General features: G+C 37.9%; 1 protein-coding gene across 2 annotated transcripts; it reads right to left on the bottom strand.

Annotated features, from left to right (window-relative positions):
* Nucleotides 1-1,963: 1,963 nt before the first annotated feature.
* On the bottom strand, nucleotides 1,964-11,087 carry LOC130433474 (uncharacterized). 2 transcript variants are annotated; one of them, XR_008908580.1, is made up of 15 exons: nucleotides 10,658-11,087; nucleotides 9,517-9,798; nucleotides 9,305-9,399; nucleotides 9,084-9,134; nucleotides 8,602-8,980; nucleotides 8,311-8,475; nucleotides 8,056-8,144; nucleotides 7,805-7,928; nucleotides 7,610-7,704; nucleotides 7,400-7,456; nucleotides 6,903-7,281; nucleotides 6,603-6,779; nucleotides 6,358-6,446; nucleotides 2,702-6,253; nucleotides 1,964-2,625 (listed from the first exon to the last, which is right to left on the bottom strand). XR_008908580.1 is itself a non-coding variant. In XM_056763366.1 (14 exons), exons 1-14 carry the CDS (start codon nucleotides 10,992-10,994, stop codon nucleotides 6,239-6,241), a joined length of 2,334 nt encoding a protein of 777 aa, XP_056619344.1. In that variant the 5' UTR covers nucleotides 10,995-11,087; the 3' UTR covers nucleotides 1,964-6,238. The 2 variants fall into 2 exon arrangements, 1 of the variants encoding a protein (XP_056619344.1); XM_056763366.1 differs by having other exon boundaries at nucleotides 1,964-6,253.
* Between the last annotated feature and the right edge of the window lie 471 nt (nucleotides 11,088-11,558).

Below are 11,558 nucleotides of genomic sequence, written 5' to 3'. Positions count from 1 at the left end.
ATACACAACTATTACAATAGATAGAAACATTCAGTGTTGCCCACAAAGTCAACACCATTCATTTAAAGTCAGGTTGGTGTAAAACCTCTGAAAATGGTTTTGGAGTAAAAAAATATATAATTTCCTAATATTTATAAAAAAATAAATCTTTTGTAGGACATTAGTGAATGAAAAAATAAGATGTATAAATGAAACACAAGAAATTTACACCAAAACCATTTTCATTGATTGTTGAGGTAACAACATATAGTATTAACAATCAGAGGTACGTAAACTTTTGCCTATTTTTAGAAATTCTGTTATTATTCTTTAGTGAAATAACTTGCTCAGGGGAGGACTAAATTAACAATAAACCTTAATTTTCAACTTTTTCCAGATTCTGCCAGGGGTAGATCTCTTTCACAGGTTTTATAAAGGACTAAACATACAAACCTTTTGAAACCTCTGAGCCTGATGAAGACTTCACGGCAACTGAGCACACATATTATGAATAGACCGCTTACAACAGCCGAAGATCCCACAATGACCCCTAAGGCAAAAATGCATAACGCCCTACTTTTAAATTGCTTTAACTGAATTCAGTGTAGTCATCATTTAAACATTTACAATTCTTGACCAGACATCCAGTAATGTGTTATGATCCCTGCTGATTCTCACCTTTTAATTTGGTTTTACACCGGATTGACATCGGCTCACTTCTCCTGCATCCGTAATGTGATGTAATGCTGATGTCAAAATACCCAACTGACGGCACATCAGCAATCTGATACCATGTTTCATAGATGATTTTTGGACTTCTTCCATTTACTTGGACCTCAAATTGATACATAGACTGCACAACATTTGGATGATCCCATACTAGAATCTCAGCCTTGTTCGTCCACGAATACTCACAGTTTAGACCACTGACGGCCGATGGAACTGAAGAGACAAGATTACAATCTCTATAAAAAGAAAGAGGTTGAAATAAGAAAACAATTGCTTCCTCAAGTGCAAAGCTAGAATTGAGTGAAGCTGAAATGGAGGAAAACAACAGTGCACACACACTAGCCTATTGTAGAAGACCCACTAGGGAAGTACAGATCAGATATAAGGAAGAGGTCAAATGCCTAAATATGTTTTTTTACACTTACAAATAGAAGAAAGGATCGTCTGGGCATCTGTACTGACCTGCAGTGAATAGTTTCATTAATCAAATAAGAGTTACATACAAGAAATTTTGTATTGCACTTGATATAATTTAAAACATTTTTAGTAGAATGGAAATAAATGTTATGCAACCAGAACCAGTTTACATCCAAACTTTTAACCGGGGCTAGATGTCACAGTCACACAAAGAAATTGTCGAGGTGGCCATGTCACAGTATTGTGAGGTTAAATTAAATAAAGGCTAATTCTCTTTATCAAACACAAATTGTTAAGAGTTTATGGTGATGTGCTTCAAAAATTATAAAAATCCTTATTACACAAAACTAAAACTTTGCAGTAGTCACAATGAAAGGTCAATTCAAGTCTTTTTCATGAGTAATAACATTTTTATCGAATGGCCAGTCAACACTAATGTACCTCCTTCTGCATTATAATTACATTTTGTTTAATAAACTTGGCAGGCTTACATTAATGTAAAACATGTTGTTCACCTGTAATCTACAGTCTAATAACCTACACGCAGAGTCATTTCATATGTCATTACTCACCGTAACTACACCGAAGATTAACATCATCATCACAACTCCAGCCATGATCATAGCAGCACAAACAGATCTAATAAACTAACACATCCACCTGACGTTGTATCTATCACAACAATTCAAATATCACCCTCAGTTTACGAGGCAACATCACATGACAAACAGTATAAAATGGTGAACTCACTGTAACAAACACTCTTTGTGTTGTGACGTTGATATGCCATAGGGAAGTAGCATCTCACTCTTAAAAAACAACCAAAAACAAGTACCTTTAAAAAAAGTATATTTATTGTTTTATCATACGATACAGTTCCAAGCTTGAGGCAGAACATGTATTTGAAGAGTTTGGTTCAAAAAGAGATAATTAATAAATGTGTTGTGCATTCCAATTAATATCAATCAAACTGCAGTTGGTTTGTTTTGGTTTAAGCCATAACTTAAAAAATACAAAACAAAACGTGAATTATTTTTATAAAGTTGGGTATCTCTTAAAAAAATTCTTCATTTGTGAGCAATATCAATAAATACAAAAATCTAACAATAGAGTAAATATTAGCGAGCAAAAGTGTGAATTTTAAATTTTGATCATAAAAATAAGTCAATTTAAAAATCGTAAACAACTTAAAGGTCCAGTGTATGTATGAAATTTTGCATCTAGTGGTGATGTTGACCCTTCCCCCATCCTTTCGAAACACTACGTTGGCTGACACAGAACAATGTTGTCATGTTTTTGCTTTGATGGCGATAATAATTTTATGGAATCCGTTCTGCATAGCAGTTTGTCCATTAATGGCTACTGTAGAAACAACATGGTGACTTGTGGACCCGCGGTGTATGTAGATAGAAGTAGCTCATTCTAAGATAATAAACATAACTTTTTACTATGTATACTCATCACTTTGTCACGTAGACACTCATCTGAGATTCAACGGGGCTGAAATACAAGAATACAATACATTACAAAGAGAAGAACAAAATAGCAATGACAAGAAGAGATAGAGTCACGTTACTGTAGTGAAGTTGAATCCACTCCTCTAGGTTCTTTCAAACACAGTGAATGTGTATCCGGTGCCAGGAGAGAGAGATGACGCTGTGTCACCGTCACACCACCTTGAATCCATTTGAATCGATCCGCTGTCATACTAGATGACTGCATCTCAATATATAGGCGTAGTTGCTATTGTCATTATACTATTGCAAAGTAAACTCTGTCTCTGATCGCGCCACGAAAACATTCTGCACGTTATGGACTATGAGATAATGAAGTCCACGAGAAACCAGAAAATATCTAGATTACATATTTAACAGAAGCCCTGAAAGTTTATGCCAGTTGGTGGTAAACATCATCAGAGCTGCAAAGCAAAAATGCCATCAAAACCTGTTCAGAAATTCAAACATTTGTTATCAAGGCTTCAACTTTACCTGAAATATAGAGAAAAAGGACATCATTAAGTACATCTTAATTCGTTTATGAACAATTATGATAAATAAACATTTGATTTTATTTTTTATTCATAACTCATAGTCAATGCTCCAACTCACGTGTTTGGGTCTCACAATTAGACAATTTCAGAAGACACAAGATCATACCTCTGTCCATTATCAGTCAAATGCACGAAGGGGCGATTCACATTTTGCGTCTAAATCCGCGCGGAAAAAGCATCCGTACAGCTTTCTCATGCAGTGCGGCATTCTGAAAAGTTGAACTATTTTCATCTTCACTGCTTAGACTTCCTGTGTGGCTCACCACCCTGTTTACTCTTTCACCGCCATTGACGAGTTATCTCGTCATTTAAAAGAAAACGGTTCCCCGCCAAAGACGAGTTATTACAGCAATCAGTGTTTGTACTGTTTTACAGCAGGTGGCGCTTTTACACACCTTTGGAAAAAAGTACAGAATCCCAGAACGTATATGTTTTAGCGATTTTTAATGATTGTTCTGAGTGTAATCTGGGCGGAATCTTTGAAAAAAAAACTTTAATTATCTCAGCTGTTTGATCAAAATGAGGCATTTTTGAAGAAACCTACCCACATCTACGGAGTGATAAAAGAACGGACCAATGAAGATGAAGATATTCGGTTTCTTTTGTTTAAAAGCTGAGACGCTGTTCTTTCAGTGGACATTTTGTTTGTCCATATAATCTTTACAGAAAATGTACTGTGAGCCATTAAAGTTTGCTGAAAATGTTAAAAAACGCTGGCATAGGCTGGCAACATTTAATACTGTATGATGTTACATAAACAATCAATGACAGTTTTTATGTTTAGTCATAGTTGTTTAAGGGTTTCTTGTTTGTCATGAGTCATTAGACTGTCCACTGATCTGCAAAACAATCACCCAAGTCCTCCACAATCTTTGCTTTTTCAGCATTTCTGGATATTTGACTCATGTCCAGCAGTAATGTTGATTCCTCTTTTCACATTGAGGACAATCAAGAGACTCATAGATTGATATTTGTAATAAACTATAGCTTCTGTCAAGAGAACGAGCCCTTACAGATAAATATCACATCAAGCTAACGTGGTTTAAAGAACGACCATGGAAAACCAAATGAAATACATTTGTTTATCACTGAAATCAAATCAACACGATAACAGAAACGTTTTATGTTCTCAGCTGCCTTGAGCCACGGTATGCGGTGTCCTTATAGTTCTAATGGGGAAATCAGGCTAAAATGATTCATGCTTAACGTAAGATTTATCCTTGAGGAATCGTTGTTTTGACAGAACAAAGAGTTTATTACAAGTAAGGTTTGACAGAATGTTGTGTTTTCCTTGTCGTTGAAACTGCATTCATTCATTTATTTATTTATTTAGAAATTAGATGTTATTTATTAGAATGAACTTACTCGTTGTATAAACACCATGCACTGTGCTGTGTTTTAACTTTTCTGTTTTTCCTGTTTGCCCCTGTAAAGCTGCTTTGAAACAATACACATTGTGAAAAGCGCTATATAAATAAACTTGAATTGAATTGAAGTTGTTTAGGCATTTAATGCGTGTTAGAAAGACCCTATTGTCAGACTCTGTTCATCTCGTCGCAGACAAGTTTACAAGCCACTTTTCCTGTGTTTTTCAATCTTGTATTTTGCCCCTTATGAACAGCAACGTTTGCCACAAAATAAGAACCGATTTAGGCAACCATAAACAACGCAAAATAAGGCATTTTGAGATTGTGCAATTCCTTTGTAGAGCAGAAAATACTTCATAGCCACCATCCGTACTTCTTGATACTTAAACGCGGTATCGTGACATGTGCAAATACCCTATCCTGCATTGAGAAGGACAGCCTATCTCATTAACTTACAGACACAGAAATACATACAAATAAAAGGTACAAAGTAAATATTGTTGACAGATCTATTTATTTATTTATCTATTTATTTATTTTTGCCTGAATTGATATTTAATTATAAATGTCTGTGTTTATTTACTTATGTATGCATGCATTTATTCCTTTTTTTTCTTCTTGGTAATTTTTTTGTCTTTCATTTCTCACTCCAAGTCTTTGTTAACCATTAATAAACCACTCATTTTTATAAATGATTATAAACACAATTAATAGTAGATTGATGTGGTTAGGATTATTTTTAAATGTGCCTGGAAAAAAATATGATCAGAAGTATGAGTACCTCATAATAATAATAATAATAAGTAAAGGCCGCACTATTTTTATTTTTCCAAGTGAACAAGCTGTGTTCTGATCATGTGCGTTTCATCTGCCTTAAATTAAATCATATTAGCGATGTCGACACAATTACTGTATTAAGTCTAAATGAATGCTTGACAAGCTTGAGTTTGAACAATTTCGTATGACAATAAACAATTGATCAAGTCTAACCCATAAATTATATTTTTGCCTTTATTGGACAGACAGTAATTTTTGGAGAGGACATGAAGCGAAGTGGCTGAGAGAGGGGGTGGGGTCGGGAAAGGACCACGAGCCGGGATTCTAACTCGGGTCGCCCAGGGACGCACCGGCGCCATATGTCAGAACACGAACCGCTCCACCATCGGCTCTGACCCAAGTCTAACCCTCTTTAACTGGAGCCAAAACGCTTCTGTACTGCACGTATACAGTAGTAAAGTATTGAAATTACTTGAGAAATGAAAACGTTGTTTTCACGTGGGTAAACTGAGTGTTTGCTGGCTTCATTTCACCACGGATTCCTTCGTGAACAATGCAAAGCCTGACGCTGGATTTGCACAGACTAGATAAAAAAGCAGTTCTATCTTATGTGAATAAAAATATTTTTATGTTGCACCACTATTACTTTTTTTTAGAGATCGCTTGATATGTCAAGCGTTACGTGTCTAGCTTCAATGCAAAACCTACTTATTCAAACTAGTCCTAGGTTTTTTGCGTGATAGATTCATTTTCTTGAGCCCTGCTCTGGAGCAGAAGTTGCTATGGTTATTTACATTGGAACCACAATTTGAGGTTATCAGGCAACTTACCAACTTAACGGTGTGCCGCATGACATACTTTGTAGGTCATGAATACACCCCTATTGGTCCTAACACCTGACGTTCCATTCATTACATTCCTAAGGCTCGCTGATCTGAAATAAACAAAACACATGTTTTATGACAATGACAAGTTTGCTTGGTACAAAGAGCATAAACCACATCTGAAACAGATGCAAAGAAAGCTAAAACACAGTACCTTAAACCACTTGTGCTCAAAGATCTCTTCCAGCTGGATCCGCTCTTCTGGATTCCTTTGCAGACAATCCTCAACCAACCGGCAGCATTCTGTTCAGAAAGACAAAAGACGATTATCATCCCGAACCGTGAGTTCATCTGAATATCACAGCTCCAATCATTCATCATCTTATTCAATTATTTTATGAAAGCAGTCGTTCTGTTTTCTATCATTCAGAACAAAAGTTGGTCTGATGAGGATCTCACCTATAGTCAAGCCTTCTTTGCACCACCTCCTCTCATTGATCTGGTCCAGGTCATCAATGCGAGGGAATTTCCCGCAGAGCATGACAAATAACAGCACCCCGAGCGAGTACACCGTCGCTGGCTTTGCATAGTACTCGCCCGTTAGGAAGAACTCAGGGCATAAGTAGACGTCTGTGCCTGAGGAGAACAGATTAGCGTGCAATAAATGTGATGTGTCAAAAGTGAGCAGAGCCACTATCTGCAAATTTCATCTAGTATTTATGTAAATGCCTGTTTGTAATGGAAAGTGATAAAACATACCCATAAAATCTGTGTAAGCCGGGTTTTTAAACAGAGCGCCACATCCGAAGTCGATCAGCTTGACCTCCATCGTGTTCGGGTTAATGAGGATGTTTTCCACTTTTATGTCTCGATGGAAGACCCCCCGCATGGAGCAGATTTCAGCAGCTTCTGTCACTTGCCCCAAGATAACCTGCGCCGTATTCTCGTCGAGTTTGCCTCCTGAGTGGTTCATGAAACTCAACACATCCTCACAGGGAGAAGGGCGCTCCAGGACCATGACGTAGTGGTCCAGACGGTCCTCCCAGTCCAGTAACTGGATGATCGAAGGAACATATGTTCCCTCACAGGCCAGCATTTGAAGACCAACCTCTCGAGGAAGGAGTACAGGATAACCCGGCTAGAAGAAACACAATTTTTTTATCAAACAAGGATTTAGCACAATTTTAAACAAACTTCCGTTTGTGTACTTAAACTATGAAGTTGTTGTTAATTGAATGACAACACAAGCTACTTACGATGTCGATGTAATCATTGATTACATACTCGTTCTTCCAGACAATTTTCACTGCCACCTGATCAACGGAACAAAAAATGGATTTGCGTAAGCATTCATCCTGAACACAACCCCACTCATACATTAAAAAGGACATATGATACATTAAGGTATGAAAAGAATAGGGCTAGATATAAAAAAAGATGAAGACAAGACAGAAAAAAACTAAAACCTTCAAGCCATCCTGCACACGGGTTCCCTCATAGACTTTTCCAAAGCCGCCTTCCCCCAGCATTTTGCCGATTTCATACTGGTTCCGATTTATTTCTGTTAAAAGATAAAGTCAGCAGACATGAATCACCAAACATTAGCAATACTTACCTTTTAAAAATGTTAAATCGTGCTGGGATTGTGAAAGTAAACTCACCCTGAACGTCAACACCGGGATTGTTTTCCTCCAACTCCACTTTAGACATCAATTCTCGATACAGAATGAGATCCTTGTTTTCAGAGCGGACGGGAGTCTGGAGGCCGTCAACAGGATCTTTGACCTGAAATGAACAATAATAAAAGTGGTGTTGTGTACAAATATATGATATTGACATATGTTGACTTTCAGATTACAGAGTAAACCAACAACTAAAATCAAAACCCATTTGTTTGCTAGGTGCTCCATACCTGGAACCACTTGTGTTTAAATATATTTTTCAGACGAATTCGTCTATCTGGATCCTCCTGGAGACAGTCTTCCAGCAAACTGCAGCATTCTGTTCAGAAAGATGGAAGAGGCGATTATTACCTTAAACCGTGAGTTTATCTGAATGTCAATTTAAACGTCACACCTGCTCTCATTCATCATCTTATTCAATTCTTTTATCAAATCGTTATTTTTTCTAGCATTCAGAACTACAGTTGGTATGATGAAGATCTCACCTTCAGTCAAGCCTTCTTTAGACCAGATCGAGTTCCTGTCATTGCAGTCGGGGAATTTCCCGCGCAACATTGCAAACAACAGCACCCCGAGCGAGTACACCGTCGCCGGCTTTCCATAGTATTCGCCCGTTCGGAAGAACTCAGGGCAGAAATAATCTCTCGTTCCTAAAGAAAACAGATTCATGTCACCGTTTAAATTGCCACAGCATTTCGTAGCCACTAAAAGTGAGCTTAGCACTGAATCTGAATGATGTCATCTTATTTATACAAACGGCCATGTGTCTGACATACCTGTAAAAGTCTTGTAGGCAGACTTTTGAAGCAGCTCTCCGCACCCAAAGTTGTCAAGCTTGAGGTCCAGGGTGTCTGCTTTTATGAAGAAGTTCTTCAGCTTGATATCCCGATGGAAAACACCCCGCTTGCAGCACATGTGGGCAGCCCAGGTTGCCTGCCACATGATCTCCTTGGCTGACAGCTCATCAAGCTCTCCCCCTTTACTGGCGAGAAACTCGTCTAAACCCTCACAAGGAGAAGGGCGCTCCAGCACCATGACCAGGCGGTCGGGAAACTCCTGCCAGTCCACGAGCTGCAGAATCTCATGAACGACGTCTCCCTGACAGGCAAGTAGGTGAAGACCCACCTGACGGGGAAGGGGTGCAGGATAACCCGGCTGGAAGACAGACAAATTTCAATTTTGGAAAAACTCAAGACAATATGTGAATGTTAAAAGTGAGGAAGATGTTTTCAGTTGAAGAGGAACAGGTACTACTTACGATGAAGATATAATCCACCCGCTCCATGGTGTTAATGTATTTCACTAGCACCTGATCAACAAAAGAAAGATATGATTAACAGTCAAGTCGTGCAGTAAATAGTGGACATAAAATACATTGAGAAGGTTTTTAAAGGATAGAGTGAGATATTAAACAGATGAGCACAAAACAGATGAAAAACTATTTTCTGAGTATTTACCGCAAGTAAATAAAAAACAAACCTTCAAGTCATCCTGCACACGGGTTCCTTCATAGACAGATACTGAACTGTCTACCGCCAGCAGTTCACCGACCTCATACATGCTGGAGTTGATCTCTATTAAAAGAGATCCATAAATGTAGTCAACATTAAAACCATTTTAACAATATTTGTTCCAATTACATACGAGCAAAAGTGTTTATGTGTATGTTGGGATTTTGGAAGTAAACTCACCCTGAAAGATCACACCAGAGATCTCCTCATCTTCCAGCTTCTCTTCAGACTGACCGACTGATTGAGATTGCTGGATTTCTGCACCCCCGTCTGCCTCATTTGGGCCTGGATTTTGAACATCACCGCTGTTCAAATCCAACCCAAATTGCATTTGAGAGTCAGAAAAGACTGGATTCTCCATATCTGGGAGTGGATCCTGACTGGTGAGGATCTCCGGGCCACCGTCGAGAGTTTCCGGATTTTCCAGGATCTCTGGAATGAAACCCTGTCCGGACATCTCATCTGTAGAGGGGAACGAGTTCAAACACAATCAAATTATGAGAATATTTATGGAATGAGGAAGACGTACATTAATAATCAATCCTTTTGATTGCAGGATATTGAAAAGTGACAGGAGAGTTTAACGGTACAGATTTCACTCCGATTCTCAACAAAAGTGTCATGGTTCAGAGGACAGAGGACCCAGACGCAGACAGCAGGTTAACGAGACATTTAACAATAAATACACAACAGGAAAACAAAAACCCACGAGGGGGTAAAACAACATAACATAAAGTGTGCTACAGGAATAAAAGACTCACTACACTAAACAAGACTAACTATAACATTTACATAAACATAGACTAACAATTAAAAACTAAGTAACAGGAAATAACGAGAGGAAAGGGCGCGAAACACAGAGGAGACTCAGAGAGACTGACAACATCCAGACTTCAAAACTGAAGTCATTTTATCCAGTGAATTAAAAGATTTACGTTATATATCAGATCATTAGTTATTAAACATTAAAGTTTGATGAAAATATTGTGAAGCAGTTCACACGTCTTTAAGATGATAACCTTCATAAACTATTGATTTGCGGTCATAATCCTTCATAACACTTTTCATGTTCAAAAGTTTAGGGTCACTTGTGTATGCTTAGGTGTTGTAACTTAGACAAAAATATATATTTGTGCAAACATATTATACATTGGGTTTTGCGCATTGTGTGACATGGAGCAAATCATGCTTGAAGTATTCAAACGTAGATTGACAGGAACTCATTGAATGTTTTTAAGCATCTCACAGAAAGATGTTAACAAGTGATCTGGACCCTAAACATTTCAAGTGAAGGTAAACAAAGTAATGACATATTATTGACCTTCGGCTGCCACAGAGACAGAGACCAACGTTACATCAGTAACAGGAGGTCTCTCCTCATCCAGAGTCGTTCTCCACGTCCAGAATAAGTCGACTTCCTTGTCTTCTGCTTCACAACTCTCATCTTGATCTTTGTTTGATCCCAAAGACCAAAATAAATCATTTTCTGCACTTGCACGATTCGCAGGCGAATTATTTCTAACATGACTTGCACTCGGTGGAATAGCTCTCCACGTCCAAAATAATTCACCCTCATCTCTTTCCCAATCGGTCGATGGTGTACATTGTTCGGACACACCGCTCCGATGCACAACTCCTTTACCAAATTTCTGCCCCATATTCACTGTTTGCAAAGAGAAATTCGTCGACCGTTTGAGAGCGCGAGTAGCAGAGAATGCTGAAAGCAAAACTTGTTAAAGCAACAAGACTAAAAAACCGGGGGGGGGGGGGGGGGGGGTGCAGGGGAATTCTACAATGAATAAGAACTCCGATTAGCCAATCAGAGTCAAGGGCCACAAGGGTTTTATTTTTATAAGTATACACTGAGATAAGGTGTATCCATGACAACATTGTTTTAATAAGACGGTAAAACATACGGTGGTCCACTGGTGCACAACAAAACGAGATTTATTATTTTATTTTTTACCAAAAATTAGTTCACAATACAACACTGAGGGTAATTATTACACATTTAAAATTTGAGCTTTGTCAATATTTTGAAAGATGTGCATCATGTGTTTCTTTAGACCTTTTATTTATTTATTTTGTATGTATAAAATGTTGTTTGTTGCTGAATTCCCTTGTGTATAGTTTTCATGATATTTTGATCTTTTATGCTTTGTTGTTTTCATTTTTGTATTTGTTTCATGTATCTGTTGTTGTCAAGTAAGCATCAATAAAAC

The sequence above is a fragment of the Triplophysa dalaica genome, chromosome 12 (genome assembly GCF_015846415.1).
Source record: "Triplophysa dalaica isolate WHDGS20190420 chromosome 12, ASM1584641v1, whole genome shotgun sequence".
Classification (NCBI taxonomy): Eukaryota; Metazoa; Chordata; class Actinopteri; order Cypriniformes; family Nemacheilidae; genus Triplophysa; species Triplophysa dalaica.
Note: the sequence above shows the minus strand (reverse complement) of the source record. Positions and strands in the feature narration are given on the sequence as shown.

What these genes read in the sequence shown, in the direction of transcription:
- LOC130433474 (XM_056763366.1), bottom strand. Translation starts at nt 10,994, where the DNA reads ATGGGGCAGAAATTTGGTAAAGGAGTTGTGCATCGGAGCGGTGTGTCC. An exon ending in TAAAGAAGGCTTGACTGAAG is followed by an intron (nt 8,145 to 8,310) that starts GTGAGATCTTCA and finishes CTTTCTGAACAG; the next exon opens with AATGCTGCAGTTTGCTGGAA. An exon ending in TCAATGATTACATCGACATC is followed by an intron (nt 7,282 to 7,399) that starts GTAAGTAGCTTG and finishes TGTTTCTTCTAG; the next exon opens with CCGGGTTATCCTGTACTCCT.